Here is a 20106-nt window from a genome sequence, read left to right as displayed (position 1 = left end):
GTGTTGTCGGGTCGGTATACGGGTATAAGGACACGATATCATTGTGGACTTGTATCTATTGGCGCTACGAGGAGTGGATATTGTCCTTTGTGTTCAGTGGTTACAGAGTTTGGGATTCATCACATTTAATTTCGGGAGCATGTGGATGAAATTTAAACAAAGAAACAAAGATGTGTGACTTGATGGCATTCGGTCTTCGCCGATTCGTACGATGCAACCTATGATGGGACTGCCTTGTGCGTATGATTTGGCCCATCTTTTTTAGTTAGGACCAGCAGTAGATGAGCCTCAAACGAGTTCAGGTACTACCATTGAATTGTCTAATTTATTAGATAACTTTTCTAGACTATTTGAGGAGCCACAGAAGTTGCCACCGAGGAAAGCGACAGACCATCGCATAGAGATTGTACCCGAGGCTGCACCAGCGAATATGAGGCCATATCGGTATCCACATGTGCAAAAAGAAGTTATCTCAAAGATGGTAGCCGAGATATCGGAGCAAGGTCTCATTCAACCAATTCATAGCTCATACTCATTCCCTGTGCTATTGGTGCGAAAAAGGATGGGACATGACATTTTAGTGTCGATTATCAGGCACTAAACGCTATTACCATCAAGGACCGGTATCCCATTCTGGTTATCGAGGAGTTGCTGGACGAGCTTGTAGGGGTGACTATATTCAACAAGCTTGACTTAAGGGCTGGGTATCATCAAATTAGAGTTCACCCGGCGAATATGCACAAAACTGCATTTCGGACTCCAAACGGGCATTACGAGTTTCGGGTGATACCTTTTGGTCTCACCAATGCTCCAGCTACCTTTCAAGGCCTCATGAATGATATATTTCGGTCTCTTTTGCGAATGTATGTTTTGGTATTTTTTGACGACATTTTAGTGTATAGTATGACTGAATTGGAGCATTGGCGGCATTTAGAGGACGTGCTGAATTTGTTGAAGCAAAACCAACTGAAGATCAAAGAGTCCAAGTGCCTATGGTGTAGCGATAGATCCTCAAAAGATTGTATTTATGACCACTTAACCTATTCCTACTACTACCACCGGATTGAAAGGATTTTTGGGGCTGACTAGATATTATCAACGCTTCATCGTCGGATATGGTAAGATCGCTGCTCCTCTCACTTCTTTGTTGAAGAATGACTCTTTTAGATAGACGGATGAAGCCACTTTAGCCTTTGAAAAACTAAAAATAGCAATGACGACGGCACCCGTTCTAGCGCTACCGGATTTTACCAAAGAGTTCATTGTGGAATTTGATGCGTCGGGTGTTGCCATAGGAGCTGTACTTATGCAAGGAGGATGTCCCATAGCCTTTCTTACTAAGGCTTTGTCACAAAAATCTTAGCAATTATCGACTTATGAGAGAGAGATGTCAGGCAATTTTGCATGCAATAACTAAGTGGAGGCCTTATTTGATCGGTAGATGATTCATTATCCGAACTGATCAAAGAAGTCTTCCATACTTTATGAGATAGTGCATACTTTATGGGACAACACATACACACTCCGGCACAGCAGTGATGGGTCACAAAATTGCTAGGATATAATTATGAAATCCAATACAAGAAAGGAACGAAAAATATAACAGTGGATGCACTATCGCGCCAACCCGATACCGCTAAGCTTGCAGCCTATTCATCTCCTACCTTTCCCTTCCTTGACGAGCTGAGGTATGCATATACATCTGACCCAGATATTTTGAGATTGTTGTAGGAGGTGATGGATGATCCAGAGCGCCATCCAGAGTTGGAAAATTGAGGCGGGTTGCTGCTGGACCGCGGATGCATTTGAGTGCCCCCAAATGATGGATTGCAGTAGAAATTGTTGGAGCACTTCCACCATACTCTAGAGACTGGTCATGAGGGCGTCTTGAGGACTTATAGGAGGATATCTCGGAGTTGCACGTGGCCAAGATTGAGGCAGGATGTGCGGAGTTTTGTTCGTGCTTGCGAAGTCTATCAAAGAGCTAAGGCAACCATATTGAAACTTGTCGGATTACTACAGCCTTTACCTATACCGGACCGTGTTTGGGAAGACATTTATATGGATTTCATAGAGGGTCTTCCGCTGGTACGTGATTATTCTGTTATCTTTATGGTGGTTGACAGATTGAGCAAGTATGCACACTTTTCGGCATTGTCATATTTGTTTTCAGCCAAGGCGGTGGCTGAAATTTTTATTAGAGATGTTGCTCGGTTACATGTCATGCTACTCACGATTGTTTTGGATCATGATCGTGTATTTATGAGTGACTTTTGGACTGAGTTTTTCAGATTGTAGGGGACTCGATTGAACTTCAGTTCGGCCTACCATCGGCAAACAGATGGCCAAACTGAGGTGGTCAATCGAGGCATTGAGTAGTACTTGAGGTGCTTTGTTGGAGAGATGCTGAGACGATGGTTCGAGTTCTTAGCATCGGTGGAGTGGTCCTACAACACCACTTACCATAGTAGCATTGGCATGACTCTATTTGAGGTGGTGTATGGACACATGGCTCTGACGTTACACGCTTATGATCCAGTGGCATCTGCAGATCGGAGGGAGGTGGACTTAGTTTTAATGGAAGGAGACGCCACATTGAGGAGGTTGCGTGCTCATCTTAAACTTGCTCAAAACCACATGAAGCAAGTTTATGATCGTAGCCATAGGGAGCAGGAGTTTGACATCGCAGTTGGGTATTTATGAGGGTGCAGTCGTATCGACAAGTGACTTTACGTCCGATGCATAACCAAAAGTTAGCACATAGCTACTTTGGTCTATTTCGGGTGTTGGAGCATATTGGTCCGATTGCATATCGTTTGGAGCTGCCGGAGGGGACGAAGGTGCATCCTGTCTTTCATGTTTCATTGTTGAGAGAGTGCATTGGAGAAGATGAGATTGTTGGATCAATTCTACCAGAGCCATTAGAGGAGATAGAGATCGTAGAGCCAGCTCGAGTACTTGCTAGACGCCGACGATGACATCGTACACGATTAGAGATAGAGATTCTAGTTGAGTGGCTTGGCAAGCCATTTGATGAGGTGATATGGGAGTTGGAGACTGATATCTTGGAGCGTTTCCCCGACTTTTCATCTTGAGGGCAAGGTGGGGGAAGCGTGGTGGGCTGATATACTTAGAAATAATATTTTCTTATTACATTAGGTGTTTATTTTTATTAAAATAAAATTTCTGTAGGTCACATTCAAATGCATGAGGGGTCGCATTCGAACGCCTTTGCGAACGCCTGCATTGGGTTCACAAATATAGAGAATGCATATTGTGTATTCGAACATGGTCGAGCGAGTTTGAACGCCCGCATTTGAACGCCTGCATCGCGTTCGCACATACGGAGAAAGTCTTTTAGTGCGTTCGAACGTGATCAAGCGCGTTCGAATGCGATCGACGGGAATCCTCTAGAATTAGGGTTTCATATTATTTTAGGACTTGTTGGATAGCCTCTATATATATGTGGATGGCAGCCAAATTCAATATACAATTGGATTATTAATTTCTTGCCTCTTATCTTCTCTCTAGACTTCTCCATTCTCCCTCTTCACCAACCTTCCACCTCTACCGTTGGTAAAGCTTCTCCTAACTTCTAATCTTCCTTGACTGTCGAGCCACCCTCTTCTTTGGGATCTCGACCACTTTGTTCCCTTCGTCTACATCCTTTAACCACTTCCACAGTCCACCTTCATCTCCATATCCATCCATAACCCTAACATCCACTCCATTCATCATCACCACCATCACACACTCTGTGTTTTCATCCCTACTACAGTTCAAATATGTGAAAGGCATAAATACGAATGTTCTAGGAAGTACAGATCTAACCCAATTGGTTTCATAATTTTCTGACTATCGGAGAATATCTGACAAATATTTTCTCACGGTTGCGCAGACTGATTCCTATAATACATTTAGATCTTGAAGGAATAATTGCGTAGCCTATCTTTGGTTCAAGAACTTATCATCTATATATGTGTTGAAGCAGTTTCTATTGATTATTGAATATTGGAATTAGTTTTCATCTAGGCTTGAGCCATCTTCTCCTTCTTCCTTCCTCCCCTCTGGTATCCAACCTAAGTTCTCGTTTAAGGCCGAGGTTAATCCTCCCTCGCTTCTCCCTCCTCTCTCTATCTAGCAACCAGCCACATCTGGAAGCTCCCCCCCCCCCCTCCCCAATCGAGTTCCAAGCACTAATCTATCTATCCACCATACCATAATCATCTCCCATAACCCTAACCACGTATTCCATATCCATCCCAACCTTTGGTCACTGTTTTATACGTAACTTTCGATTTACTCATTCATCATGATTTCAGTTGCATTAGATTCCTAACTCATAGAGAAATAACATATATAAATCTCAGATCTATCGAACGGTTAGATCGATCCCAGTTACCTTCTCAAGTTCCGTACTGATTTCTATCCAGATTATCAATTCGAATAGAAACTCATCTTCACCAAAGGCAACCGTAACAGCTAGTGATGAGAACAAGGAAGATCACCACACCACTCGCAAAGCGATTCGTAGTTTAATGTTGGAACGTGGCAAGACCTCAACACATCGGCACAACCATCGGTTCCAGCTAGCTCTACCGTGGGTCACATCATCCACAACAATCCTAGGCCGGTGCAAACTGGGGAGAACCCTAGGGCGCGTGTGCAAACTTTACATGAAGATGACGAGGAGTGGCTGGAGTATGATGAGGTGAAACACCGGCGTGATTTCATGCAGTGGAGAAGGGATGCATATCGACGGCAACAACACCCTCCCACGGCTTGGCCGGGTCAAGATTACGATCCTAACAATAACTTCGATGTACGGGGTCAATCGGTACGTCTTGATTTTCCAAAATTTCAAAGTGGTGATCCTCTTGGTTGGATATACAGAACCAAGCTGATTGACCATATCTCGTAAAGAAAGCTACCATAATAGGATCATGTTGGTTGGATGAGAGTAGATTGAAGAATCTTGGGGAGGCGAAAAGAAAAACTCTATACAGTGAGGTGCTTTGAGAGAGTTCGTTTTAAGAAAACCCTAAAGTTTTAATGTTATGGGAAGCAACACGAAGGTGAACCGATGGTTGCTTCTGGTGCAGTGAGCAAGGGCATTGGGCTTCCTCATGCCGCACAGTGGTGTTTGCTATAACTGCAATAGATTTGGACAATGGAGGGCAAGCTATAAAGGAGTCAAGATGGAGGAGCAAAGGGTATCTCTTACATGATCATCTTGGGTTCTTTTGTGCGTGTTAGAGGAGATGAGGAAGAACGAGTTTAAGCTCCATGCCTAACCATGTAGATGTAAATTATATTTGTCCTATTTAAAATTATACAATATGATAATTATTTCTAATCATGATGGTACATTGGTCCAAAACTTTGAATTTTTCTAACTTTCCAACATGGCAGGCATGCTCCAACTTGAACCTTTTACTAAAAAATTAGGATCAACCAATATTCCAAGTGGTTGACAAAAGGAATGATGTCATAGCTCCTATAAAAGTAATAACAATTAAAGTCATAGGTGGATATTCTAAAAAGACACTAAAAATTTAATTAATTAATCGCCATGATTATAAAGAGCCCTAGAAATATCTGAGTTTAAAATGTGTACAAGATAGGCCATGAAGCCCGTGGTCCAATTACAACTATAACCTATGATATGAGTAGTGTTAGTGAGCCAATCCACAACTCTATTGGCTTTGTGATAGATATAGGAGATCGAATAAGAGGGGAAGAGGATGAGTAGATAGTGAGAGTCTTCAATCATGGAAGCCATCATCTAAGGGGCACAGTGCACACCATTTAGAATGTTCATTAGTAATAAAAAATCATATTATACAAGAATGAAGGTCATCTATTCTCTGATAGCTAGGAATGCGTCAAGCAGCGCGACAACCTCAGCCATAAAAGAGGACCGAAAGACGGCATGATGAGAACCGACAAGGATAGGGGACGCAATATCAAAGTGAAGAAGGAAACCAGCGTCGCCCAAGGCTAACAAATCACAAAAAGGATCTATCAATTTGAGTTTAATCACCCTATGTGGTAGCGGCTCCCATCTAATAAGGTGAGACACGTTGGGGCATAGGCATAGAATAGGAGAGAGGGTTTCAAAGTATTCATAGGTGAGGGCTAGCTCTCTCCTAAAGAATAGTCATGGACGCACAAATAGAGTTGAATCTATTTTTCCAAATGTGATATAGAAGGACACCAATGACAGAAGTTAACACTAACAGTCGAGTTTTGAGGAAGGATGAAGGTGTCAATGATCCAGTCCCCAGTTATCCAATGAGCATCGATCGACCCAATGGGCCAGATGTTTTCCAAGGCCGCTCATATATTCCTAGTAAAGGAGCAAAATAGGAACAAGTGAGAAATGAATTGCTCAAAAAGCCCACAGCTTGGGCAGGTTCTATTGGACCCAAGCCACCAATCTGGCTAAGTATTGCCAAGTTTGGGAGTTTGTTCCTGAATAATTTATAGAGAAAGAGATTGATTTTACGTAGGACACACATAGACCTGATTATTATGCTTGACCTACTCAGGCCTAGCTTGAACCCACCTAATTTTAATAGGACTAAGCTTGGTCTAATCTCGATTTGGGCTCACCCTAGCTCGAGCCCGAAACGGTAATGGACGGCAAGGGTAGGCCTTTGCTAGCCCAACCCTATCTAAAAACTCGACCCACTATGCCTGCCTTCAGCCCTACTTGTTATATCCTCCCATCTTATAGTTTTTTAGTCTCACGTTGAATATGTAGTTTATTAGATACTACTATATAATTATGTAGCTACTAAAGGTAGCTAAAATATTCTCGTGGGAGGCTCGTTACAATTGGCCTTTTACGATATGATATTTTTTATAACCTCGCTTGTTATGCCCGATATGAGCTCGATATCTCACAAGCTAGTGGGGAAAAATGGGTTGAGAATAAATGCTTAATCCAGTCGACTCGAAAAGTCTAGCCTAACCCACCCGATGATGACCTCTAGATACAAAAAGGCCCATATGTGTTTCCAATTGGTCCATGGGTCTGGCTGTGCTGGCTCAAATTGTTTTAGATAAACATAGGCTTTGTAGAGGTTGACCCATAGGATTAGGCAGTCCCGGCCGCCAGAATGGAAAGATGAACCTCAATAACACAGGTGGGTATTCAAGTAAATAAAGTACCTTGGTATCATGAAAGCCAGCTGTGGCAGTAGCACTGCATGAATCGAAGCAGAAGAGGCTGCTTCCTTTTGACCGTTGGGGGTCAAATCACCTCGAAAGTGTGATTAATTAGGTCTGCTCTCTCCTTTCTTATTAAAAGAAAAAATAATAATAAAGAAAGAAACCGTCCGTTATGGACGAATGCCTCAACATATTGCCATCTCAACGTGGGCCCACCTCTCGACGCACCTGATCCAACTCTGCCTCTCTGACGAAAATGAACGGTGGATCAGTTAGGCCTTTACACATTCTGACGATGTAGCAGTTGTGGGTATCGGATTCTGCTACTAATAGAGAAATGACCGCCAATCCCGGAGGAGGGCCTCCGCATTCTTGATCTTACCTTCCCAGAATAACCCCGCAGCCATGGATGGAGATGAGAGCTTGAAGAAGAAGGCGGCGGTGGTTGTAATCGGCGGCGGTATCTCAGGCGCACTGCTCGCCAAGACCATGCAGCTCGACGCCGACGTCGTCCTCATCGACCCGTGCGTGACCTCTCCCTTCTTTCTTCGATTATTGCAATGTTTTCGTTTAGATGAGTAGAGAGACATAAGATGCATGTGCTGTCTTTGATTTGTGGAGCATTGTTTCTAATAGGATGGCAGAGTACTTCCGGTTCATTTGCAAGTAAAGATGAATTTTTGTAGCTGTTTTAATTGTAGGGTCGTTGCGAAGATTAAGTTTTGGGAGAACTGTGGGATTCGTTGATATGGATAATGCTGATTACGTATATTATATTGCTTTTTCCCTTCATTGCTTGGCAAACATATGGTTAATGCTGATGAGTTAGTAGAGAAACGTAGGACTTGTTTTGGTCTGTGCAGCTTTTTTCTCGTCATTTTCTCTGAAGAGGTTTTTCCTTTTCGCATAGTGACAGCTTCAGACCAAATTATTGATCATTTTCCAGATTTAGTTTTGCCACATCCTTCTCTAGATTCTCATGCTACTGCAAGGTTCTTACCAACACAAGATTCCTTTATTTCATCTGCTCGGCTTTCTGGTTCTCCTGTCAATTTTTTAGTGCCTCAAGATTATGATGTTACTCCTACTACACATCCTTCTACTCCTGAAGATCTTCCTATTCCTGATTCGTCTTCAGATCTTCCAGTTGATTCTCCAATTGGTGATCCTTCTATGAATGTTCAGGCTCATGATCTCACTGGTCCTGACTCTCTTCTTCTAAAAATCTACCAAATTTGCCAAGCACCTTATTTAAGAGATTACCACTATAATCTTCTTACTAGTTCAGAAACTTCCAATTGAGGTATTAAATTTCCATTCTCAAGCTATCTTCCATATACTGATCTTTCTACCCCTCATTGAAATCTGGTTTAGAATATTTCCTCTCATTTTGAACCACAATTTTATCATCAGGCAGTGAAGTATCCTCAATATAGATCTGCTATGAAAGGCTGAATTGGTTGTTATGGAGGCTAATAGGACTTGGTCTGTACTTTCTTTATCTGTTGGAAAGCATACTATTGGCTGCAAGTGGATTTATAAATTAAAATATAGGTCTGATGGATGAATTGAAAGCCATAAGGCTCGTTTAGTGGCTAAAGGCTATACACAACAAAAAGGCCTGCTATACACAACAAAAAGGCCTGCATTTTGTTGAGATTTTTCCTCTTGTTTCAGAGCTAGTAACTATTAAAGTTTTGCTTGCTTTTGTTGCTACTCAACACTGGCAGCTTGCTCAACTTGATGTCAACAATGCCTTAATGGTGATCTTTTTCAGAAAATTTTATATGGATCTTCCTCTGGGCTATGTTAGTCATGGGGTGCCTTCTAAATAGGGGGAAAAGCTAGTTTGGAAGCTCCATAAATCCATACATAGTCTCAAACCAGTTTCAAGATAATGGTACTCTAAGTCAAGGTTCCAAAAATCGGTATCGGGATCGGGATCGGCCGTCCAGAAAAACGATACGTATCGGCTGCCTGTATCGAATCAGACTATTTTAATTAAATAAAATTCTAAATATTATTAAAAATGTTGAGAAATTTTTAAAAATTTAGAAAAAATTATAAGAAATAATAATTACTCACATATAAAGCCTAAAAAATAAAAATCTCTCTTCCTCCCTCTCTTCTTTCCTATCTCTCTAACTGTTAGTCTGAAATATCCATTCTCTCCCATACTTTTTTTTCCTATCTTTTTCTCTCTCTCTCTCTTTTTCACCCTCTTTTTTTTATCTTTCCCTCTCTCTCACCCTCTTTTTTTTTAATCTCTCTCTCTCTTTCTCACCCTCTTTTTTTTTAATCTCTCTCTCTCTCTCTCTCTCTCTCTTTCTCTGTGTGTGTGTGTGTGACAGCTGCTGCAGCTAGCTGCTGTCAGTAGCAGCTGTCTGTTGCTGCTGTAGGCCTGGATCGGGATCAGCTATAGCGGATCCCGATCCGTTTCGGTCGATCCCACTCGGGATCCGTTTCAGCTGATGGTGATCTTCTTCCTGATATCACTCATTATAGAAGACTGGTTTGTCGTCTTCTCTATTTGACTTTGTCTATGCTTGATGTCCACAAGTTAACACAATTTCTGTCTTAACCTCGATTGTCTCATCTCAAGGCTGGCCCTCATCTCCTTAGATACTTGAAGAACAATTTTTGCCAAGGGATTTTATTCTCTTCTTCTTCATCATTACAACTTTGAGCCTATTGTGATGCTCATTCCTCCTCTCCAGTTCGTTTGAAAGCATTTTCTAATGCTGATTGGGGCTCTTGTCTTAGTACTTGAAGATTTATCACTAGTTTTTGTATATTCATTGGAGATTCTTTAGTTTCTTGGAAGGCCAAGAAGCAAACAACCATGTCTGGTGTTTGTTATCCATTCTGCAAGTAAAGATTCATTTTTAACGATGGTTTAGTCATTGGGTTGGTGATGAGTCTATTATTTTATCCATCCTTCGTTATGACAGATCAGGAAATTGAGCAGATTAGATTAGTTTGCAAAGGGTGTGGGTTTGTAATCATAGACTTGAGTTTTTGTGGTAGTAATATACTAGTGTTGCTTTTGTGGGTAAAATCTTCCATTCTGAAAGCTATGGGCTAAATCCCTTATCTTTGCTATTTCATTCATGGTTGACGTCCAAAATGGTTATACCTTTTCGGTCACTTTGTTGTTCTCAAATGAGGTTGATTCATGTGACAAGGAAGAGGGAAACAATGATGTACATGAATAAACGTCAAAAATATTGAAATATGAACATTTTTTTGACATTAGTATGGTTCACTAAGGATGTTAAGAAAATTCTTTGGTCATAGGTATCTTGGATTGAGTATGTATATATATTTCGAAAAAAATATCAGTAGTAGATATGTACACCTCCCTTGAGTTGCCTTGTTACAAAGGACAATCTTGACTGACTAACCTGAACCAGTGTTGAATTTCATTTATAGGAATAACCTATGCTTGCTTGGACTGAAATGTTTTTGGGACCTTTAAATTAATGTCCGTAGGTATATCATACCATGCCCTTGTATGCTATGATGTCAACGATGCTTCAACAACAATGAAAATCAAAATTTGAGTCCCACTATTTGGGGTCACTTACAAGATCATTTTCCTTGATCGTGCATATTTAAGTAGATTTTAGTAGTAGATATGTACACCTCCCTTGACTTGCCTTGTTACAAAGGACAATCTTAACTGACTAGCCTGAACCAGTGTTGACTTTCATTTATAGGAATAACCTATGCTTGCTTGGACTAAAATGTTTTTGCCTTATTGGGACCTTTAAATTAATGTCTGTAGGTTTATTATACCATGCCCTTGTATGCTATGATGTCAATGATGCTTCAACAACAACTAAAATCAAAATTTGAGTCCCACTATTTGGGGTCACTTACAAGGATTTGCATCAAATCCTGTGCTATGATTTTTTCTCATACTATGCCCTAGCCCTACTTTAGTTTTCATTCCTTCACTCTCTAGGAACCTTTTAATTTAATAATATTTACCAAACAAGGATTTAAAATTTGTAATAGGCATGTGTAGGAAGACATAGCCAGTGTTGTATAATAGCTGCATCACCTTACTACTAAACGATTACATTTCCATTCTCCTCTACATCCCATTGTTGTAGAGACCTATGCTGCTAATGGGAGGTGGGAGAGTTTGAGATATCTTCTGGATATAGAAAATTGAAGAAGACAATGTAACTGTCTAATTGTTTCCATGTCACACTTAACCTTTTAAGCTATTTGTGGTTTGAAGTTTCATCCGAGATGGCAAAGTATGGCCAAAATTTGATGAAAAACTAAAGCTGTAAGACATTATTCAAGGCTGAAACAATCACATGTTTTGGTTTTGGCATTTATTTTGCACCACAATAGGCTAAAATTATAACGCCCCCGCCCAGTATGGGCACGTGCACGCTCACACGCCCACACAGCATGCGTGGCGCACGCGACAAGACAGACGGGGCCCATCATGTACAGATACATTCTTGTGCTCATATAATCCATCACCAAATAAATTATACTATTAACCAAATATACCTATTAACATATAAATATTCAAATTCACAATAATATACACTAGACTAGTACATAATCTGACAGGACCCACACAGGCTATAACAAACCATCAAGATACAACTTATAACCATAACACATGAATACAATATAATTCGATCAATATTATATAAATAATCGTCTATAGCGTCTCAATCTATAGCTCATCTTATCATTGCTCTAAATATATTCTCAAGATATCTTAAGTTGCTATCACGTACCACATATCTCAGGGGTTTAGAAAATAAATAAAAATAGTCATGAGCTAAAGGCTCAAACGAGGAGCGGGTCCCCAAATATCAGAGTGCACAAGGTGAAAAAGAGAATAAGAGATATTCGTACTAAGAGGAAACGGAAGGGCTCGGTGTTTTGCCAACCTGCAGCCAGTACAAGGGGACAAACAAGAAAAATGACCACTGCCTAAACATCCAAACCGGGACAAGGTCTTGAGACGCTGACTCGATACATGACCTAGACGCTGATGCCACAAGTCTGAAGGAGAGAGAGAAGTGATTGGACAAGCACTGGGACGAGGTGATGGAAGGTGAAGCTGATCCAGGTAATAAAGCCTGTGTATCCGACTACTGATCCCAGTCCTCTAGCCTGTAGACGGGTCCTACACAACACAAGAAGTAGAAGAGAAGGATACAGTGTAACCAGAGTTAGAAAGCTGAGTAATAGAAATAAGACTCATGGTTAGGCTGGGGACAAGCCAAACATCAGATAAAGTAAGACAACTCGTGGGATCTGTGGTAGGAGTAATGTAACCAATATGAGAGATAGGGTAATGGGTCCTATCAGCTGTATGAATATGAGGAAGAGTGATAGGGGCAGAGATGAGGCTAGTAAAGATGGAAGGGTCACCAGTCATGTGAGGCGCCAGAATCAAAAATCCAGGGCTTAGTCATACTAGAGACCGCAGATGCAGAAGTAGAGGCACTAGTGAAGTTGAGAGCTCCATGAATGAGCTGCTGAATTTGCTGGAACTGCGCACTTTTGAAGGTGAGATTGCTGAAGTGATCAGATGGACTAATATTTGGTGCAGCGGTAGAGGAAGCTAAGTGACGACTCCTGTCCTTGCTTGATCCCCCTTGCCAGAACGGGGAACAAGCTCAGGATGAAGTCAATAGAGCGAGCGGCAAGATGATCAGGACGACCACAATGAGTGCACATAAGACGCGATAAGTGGTGATCTCATCTAGGCACATGAGCGACGCGAGCAGCAGTTGAAATATCAGGCGTGACTGATATAGGAGCAGGAGCAACACCAAGCACACTCTATGGCTATAGAAGGTGGCAAGATGCTGCCTAAGCTCCTCAGCCTGTAACTCAGCTATAGCACTGTCCAGGCTTGGCAGAGTGGAGCGATGCAATAAATGACGAGTCAGATCCCAAATTCCGGACGAAGAGCATTTAGAAAATCCATCAGATGATCCTCGACATGGTGGCGCTGAGCGGACATCGAGTCAGAGGGGTGGCTGAAAGTGGGCTCCATAGACGTAAGCTCACGCCATATGTCAGTCATGCGGGCGTAAAAGTCCTGGATAGAGAGCTGACCCTATCTGACCTCTTGAGCATCGCGACGGAGCTGAAAGCGACGCATTAGACTCGACTGAACAAATCGACGATTAAGATGAGCCCAAATGGCCTGAGCAGAAGACAAGGTCTGAAGCTGAGGTCGAAATGATCGATTAACATGCAAGATGAGGTAGGTGCAAACCTCCATGTCATGTAGCTCCCACTCATCATACTCCAAAGACGGAACCTCCGACTGAACAACCTTGGGTGTGTCAAACTTAGTAGAGGTCACAGTGGTGGTCTAAATGATAGTGCGAGAGGGAGCACATCCCGTAGAGATGTCATCAATGTGCCTGAGAAGACGTCGTCCGCAGAGGACTGTCTCAATAGAAGATGCCCATGTGATCCAATTCCGCTCGGTGACAAGTAGAAAACCGACTAATGATACACTCTCACGATCAACCGGAACATAAGATGCCATTGGAAGGAACGACAATTGATCAGCCATCTTGAGAGTGATGTAAGGTTTTCCACTTAGCCCCCTCAAGTCTTTCGTCGAACACTTGGTGAGCGGAAAGTTTTGAATAGAACAACAGAAGGAGAGCTGAGAATACAATGATATTTCGTCGAATACTTGGTGGGCAGTAGGTGAAAATATAATGCCGCAGGTGCAGAATCAAAGAACTGCAGAAAAAAAGAGTGCTGTGGAGGCAGGGATCTTTCATTGAACACTTGGTGGGCGCTAGCCAAACTAGTGGTGCCGAGCTGTGCTGCTGCTGCTGTTGAAAACAGAGGCAACTGCGACTACCGTTGCTGCTGCGGTGGCTGTGGCTGCTGCAGTTACTGCTGCACTTGGAGGAACTCGCGAGGAAGAGTGGATGTGCTGCTGCTGCTGAAAACAAGGGCAGCTTGATGCAAATCTAGTATGAATGCAATGTTTTGGAGAACAATCGACCCAACAAGTAACTAAAGTAAAATATAGTAAGCAATAACTGATAAGAAGTTAATTGATTAAAAGGATTACTACTAGATGGAAGGAGAGAAAACCACTCAAGATAAGGCAGTAGCTTCCTCAACTCTCAAATAGATACATTAATAGTAGAAAGGCCTAAAATATGGTGTAAGGAAAGACTTTAGAGTTTAGGTTTACCAATAAATGGAATAGTAGTGCTTTACTTTGAAACCAAGTCCTCTTCACGTCCGGGCACCCAAAGATTCTTTTTCACTACTGGAATCTTTTGGACAGCAGCAATAACCAACGAAAAAGTAGAGGTTGAAGAAGAAGAGAGGTTTAGAGAGAAAGTGGAAGAGATTAGAGAAGAATCTTAAGACAGAGTAGGAGAAAGGGAGAGAAAGAAAGAGAGAGAGAGGAAGAAGACCATAGGGAAGAAAAGTGAGAGATCTCAAATAAATCTTATTCCAACTTGTCCTTGTTTCTCATGCAATAACCCTTAAATAGGTTAACAACCTTAATTCTAGCTGATTCTAATAGAAATTTATTTTCTAATAGGACTCTAATTGATCTTATTACCTAAATTGATTGATCCAATTTAGGTAATAAATCAATGTGAACATCCCCCACATATAAGTTTACCATAACTATCAATTGAGATTCTAATAGGAATTCATTTCCTAATAGGATCCTAATTGATTAAACCTTACCTAAATTGGGTTAATTTAGGTAATAACTCAATACGGACATCTCCCGCATATAGGCTATCATATTTGTCAATTGACTAATTCAATTGATTATTTGAATTAAAAATCAACAATTAGACCAAAATTGGACTCGAGTAATTCTATTTTGGTCAAATTGAAGATGATGCCCACATCATAGCTGCAGCTGCCGTTGCTGCTGCGATTGCTGCGGCTACTGCTGCGGTGGCTGCGGTTGCTGCTGTGGGGGCTGCTGCAGTGGTTGTGGTGATGGAGGCTGCGGCAGTGGCAGCTGTAGCGTCAGCGAGCTTGAGGAGTGAGGCGGCAGCTCTCAAGCTCAACGATGGTGAAAAATGATCCAAGAAGGAGATGACTATTAGAGAGAGAGCTAGAGATCGGGACGCTCTGATACTATGAAACGATAGTAGGATTACCCGAGATTGGGTTGAAGGAGAAGAGAGAGGAGAGAAGAAGAGTGGTGAGAAATATTTTGTATTTCACATTTGATCAAAAGAGGGGTTGACCCCTATTTATACAAAGTCACCATGAAATAAGATAATTAGATAATATTTAAATCTAATAACTCTAATAGCGTCTAAGGAATAAGACTACATACCATCTGATCAGAAGACCCAACACATTTATCCCTCACGTCCATTTATCAATCGTCAATTCATTGCTAATAAGGTCCCCGGAATTTCAAATAAGGGGGTCCGGAGTTTGAAAATATTTAAACAGTATGAAGTTAGTCGTTTATTCAATCATAATCCATTCGAGTAAAATTATGATAATTAATTAGGTTTAAAAGTTAATTAGATTCATAGAATAAATATAATTGTGATAATATTAATATGCTAATATCATAATTTATATTAATTGATAAGAATCCTAGTTTGCTAAATATAGAGTAAGTAATATAGTAATTTATCTCTTTTTGTATATAATTAATGACAACCATATAAATGATTTATAAAAATATAATCTTATTAATAGTTATTTTGTGATACTTACTCTTATTTAATTAATCATAAATTATATGAAAAATAGCCATTATCCTATTATACAAAGATAATATGCAAGGTTAGTATTTCATTTTATATAAAGTAGTAGACAATAATAAGATGCTAAAAACAGTTATATAAAATATAAATATAAGATTATTATTAATAAGGCTACATGTATTAATCTAATAAATAATAACTAAACCATAAATAAAATTTATATGCAAATATTTGTAATTATAATTAATAAATTAGTATACTAAAAAAACTTAGCTAATAATTATACTAGTGAGTGTAAATTACCAAAATAATTAATTATCTAAATAAACTAATTTACCTAAGGTTAGAAAATAAATTATATAATTAATAGAAAAACAAAAAAAACAAAAATAGAAAAAAAAACAAAAATCTTCTTTGCTATAGTGCTGGGTTTGGCCCAGCACTATTGTAGCAAGAGAAGGAAAGGAGGAGGAAGAAGAAAGAAAAAAGAAAAAGAAAGAAAGGAAGGAAGAAGAAAAGAGAAGAGAAAGAGGAGGGGAGGGAGGGAAAGCCGGGCCAGTGGGGAGGGGCTCGATCGCTGCTGGCCAGCAACGGCCGGCGGCTTGGGTCCGACAGACCTGAGACCACTAGAGAGAGAGAGAGAGAGAAGAAACAAGGAGAGAGGCTCACCTCTATGGCGACAATAGCGGTAGGTCGGCGTCGGCAAGAAGGGGGAAAAGAGAGAGAAAAACCAAAAGGAAGGAAGAGAAGCGGTAGGAGGAAGGCCAGTGGTGGCGTCAAGGTGGGGTCCGCCGCGGCCAGCTGCTGAGCTTGCGACGTATGGTGCCCCCATGCAATGCCAAGCTGCTTGGGTGGCAATGCATGGGCACGAGGCCGGCCACGTCGTGCCCAAATTTTAATTTTAATTTTTTTTGGGTTATTACAAAAACCATTCTATTTCCACCTAGAACATTCATTTTCTCCTAGGGGTCAGAACCAAAACCAAAACTTCGGACCATAAATGTGACTTGAATATCTCTCCCTTATGATCTACTTTTAAGAGGATAAGAATGATCATCCTGACCTTTCAAGCAGACCATGACTTAAACAACATTGGTTAAGTTGATTATCATATTCCCTGAAATTTCCTGCATCCAATATCTACTATCTAGCTATGCTCATTTCCTCTTGCAGCAGTGTGCAATGAGTCTTAGGTTTTGTCTCTATCTTCCATAGTGTCTTCTCCCATTTCTTTTCTTCTCCCTACTTTCAAGCTGTGTCAATGGCAAAAAAATGAGATCTCATATTGAGACATTACATGCATGGGATGTAGGGGATGGAACACACTGACTTTGTGATGTGGGCATCATCTTCAATTTGACCAAAATAAAATTGTTTGAGTCCAATTTTGGTCTAATTATTGATTTTTAATTCAAATAATTAATTAAATTAGTCAATTGATAGATATGGTAGTCTATATACGGGGGATGTCCGTATTGAGTTATTACCTAAATTGGGTTAGTCAATTTAGGTAAGGTTTAATCAATTAGGATCCTATTAGGAAATAAATTTCTATTAAAATCTCAATTGATAGTTATGGTAAGCTTATATGTGGGGGATGTCCACATTGATTTATTACCTAAATTGGGTTAGTCAATTTAGGCAAGATGATCAATTAGAGTCCTATTAGGAAATAAGTTTCTATTAGAATTGGCTAGAATCAAAGTTGTTAACCTATTTAAGGGTTATTGTATGAGAAACAAGGATAAGTTGGAATAAGATTATTTTGAGATCTCTCACTTTCTTCCATGTTCTCTCTTCTTCAATCTACTTTTTCGTTGGTTATTCTTGCTGTCCAGAAGATTCCAGTAGTGAAAGAGAATCTTTGGGTGCCCGGACGTGAAGAGGACTTAGTTTCAAAGTAAAAACACTACTATTTCATTTATTGGTAAACCTAAACTCTACAATCTTTCCTTACACTATATTATAGGCCTTTCTACTATCAACATACCTATTTGAGAGTTGAGGAAGCTACTGCCTTATCTGAGTGGTTTTCTTTCCTTCCATCTAGTAGTGATCCTTTTAATCAATTAACTTCTTATCAGTTATTGCTTATTATATTTTACTTTAGTTACTTGTTTGGGTTGATTATTCTCCAAAACATTGCATTCATACTAGATTTGCATCACTTTGTTACCAATAATATTGATGCACTGAAAACTTGAAAGGTTAATGCTCGTGAACAACCATTCTCTCTTTTGAGCATGATATGTTTTTCATATTCTGATAAACAAATTCAATGTGTGATGTTCATTTAGTATCATAATCTTGTGTTCTGTTTCTATCCCGTAATATCCTTTATTTAAATATTAGGAACGAATATTTTGAGATCCCCTGGGCAGAATTGAGGTCTAAAGTTGAACCACGATTTTCAGCGAGAGCATTGATTAACCACACTGATTATTTAGCCAATGCAAGAATTATTACATCAACTGCAGTTGACATCAGAGATAACAAGGTTGTGACAGCAGATGGTCATTTCATTGCATATGATTATCTTGTTATAGCTACTGGTCATGCAAATTCTACGCCCAAAAGCAGGAAAGATAGAATTAACCAATTTGAACAAGGTACGTAGAATGAGAACTTGTTTAAAAATGCTTCTTTGTGCTGATAGCCTCTATTTGACCTTCCTTATTTTCCAGTTTAATTATCCTGTTCACTTTTCTTTTTAATATTAAGATTTCGATTTTAATATTGTTACGGATTGTGCGTCCGTTCTTGATCAAGCTCGGATGCAGGGAAGCAGTCCGCGCAGTCGGAGGAGAATATTCGCAAAATATTCTCCCGTAGTCAGAAAATTATGAAACCAGTAGAGATCGTTTCGTATCTTCCTGATCTATGTTTTTGATATTACGCCCTTCGCAGATTCTAACTGCACCTGGGGCGAAAATAAGCAATATTGCGGTGAAGGTGGAGATGACGAGTGATGGTGATAATGGTGATAAAGGTGGTGATAATGGTAATGGATTTGGTGGCACATGGTGTTAAAGGGATAAAGAGGAGGGGGGAGAAGTTGGTCGAGATCCCAAGGAGGAGGGAGGACCCGACAGTCGAGGGGGATTAGAGATAACCGGTGTCGAGAAGACACACGGCTAAAGCTTGAACGAGGAGGGAGAAGAGTTAGAGTAGAGAAATATAAATGACAATCAAATGGTATAGCCTACTACTGCACTTCTTTACTTTGATTACTACATGTTTAGAAATAATGAACATGTCAATATAAGAAAAATTTATTGTCACTCCTTGTGAGAAGCCATATTCTCTCATCTTGTCTAGGCAAAATCTCCAACCTACTGTAGATAAATTAGAAGAAGCACATACGAAAGTTTTTGAACCTATGGAAATATCAAATTATCTACTATCCAGAATATGACTAATAGAATATAATAATTTGAAGACCCCATCTTGATATGCAGAACAAAGAAGATTAGAGGCTTTTAAACAAGGTTTTGAAACTTGGCATCAGGATCGAAATCAGCCACTAGAAAACACGATGCATTTCAGTCGTATTGGTCACTCGTATCAAATCGAACTATTTTTTCATTATGTAAATTTCTAAATATTATTTAGAAATACAAGAAAGTTTCTAACAATTTAGAAAAATTGTAGAAAAAATAAGAAAAAAATTAATCACATATAAAGCCTAAAAACCAAAGAAAAGCTCACTCAAAATCATGATGAATTTAGTAAATTTTTATAATCAAAATTTACTGTTGCAGAAGTGAAATCTTGACTCGCTCGGGTTGAGTCCGGTCTCCCTCTCGCTCAAACAGTTTGCCCTCCCTGACCGGTCGGGGTTTTACATCCTTATTCCCATAACCGGAATTGATTGACGAAGGAAGAGAGAGATCTCTCTTTCACTATTGTTTTGTAGTAGTAAGAAAAGTGCAAGTAAAGAGTAAGCGAAAAAAAGAAAAAAAAAAAAAGAGAAGAAAAACACTCATCCAAGTTCATCAAAGTGCGGAATAGTCAAGGGGGCTCACTAGATCGGCCACCGAATGAGTTCGGTGAAGTGTGAGGAGAGGGCGGAGAGTGTATGTAAGAGATAGAGGGTAAAAGCTAAAAACTTGAAAAGGATGCAACTGAGGACATCAATTACTAATGTCTCATAGATATGTAATAGATAAAGTGTAAAAGCTAAAAACGTGAAAAGAATGCAAACTGA

At 40.1% G+C, this 20106-nt stretch overlaps 1 protein-coding gene across 1 annotated transcript in view; it reads left to right on the top strand.

The window, feature by feature from the left end:
* The first annotated feature begins 7310 nt into the window (after positions 1-7310).
* LOC140783863 (uncharacterized) overlaps positions 7311-20106 on the top strand; it is a 30833-nt gene continuing 18037 nt past the window's right edge. The window contains exons 1-2 of the mRNA XM_073130955.1: positions 7311-7700; positions 18252-18508. Coding sequence (XP_072987056.1) covers positions 7582-7700; positions 18252-18508 — 376 coding nt within the window. The 5' untranslated portion in view covers positions 7311-7581. The remainder of the gene's footprint in view (positions 7701-18251; positions 18509-20106) is intronic.

The sequence above is a fragment of the Typha latifolia genome, chromosome 1 (genome assembly GCF_019914945.1).
Source record: "Typha latifolia isolate L0001 chromosome 1, TyphaL0001v2, whole genome shotgun sequence".
NCBI classification, from domain to species: domain Eukaryota; kingdom Viridiplantae; phylum Streptophyta; class Magnoliopsida; order Poales; family Typhaceae; genus Typha; species Typha latifolia.
Note: the sequence above shows the minus strand (reverse complement) of the source record. Positions and strands in the feature narration are given on the sequence as shown.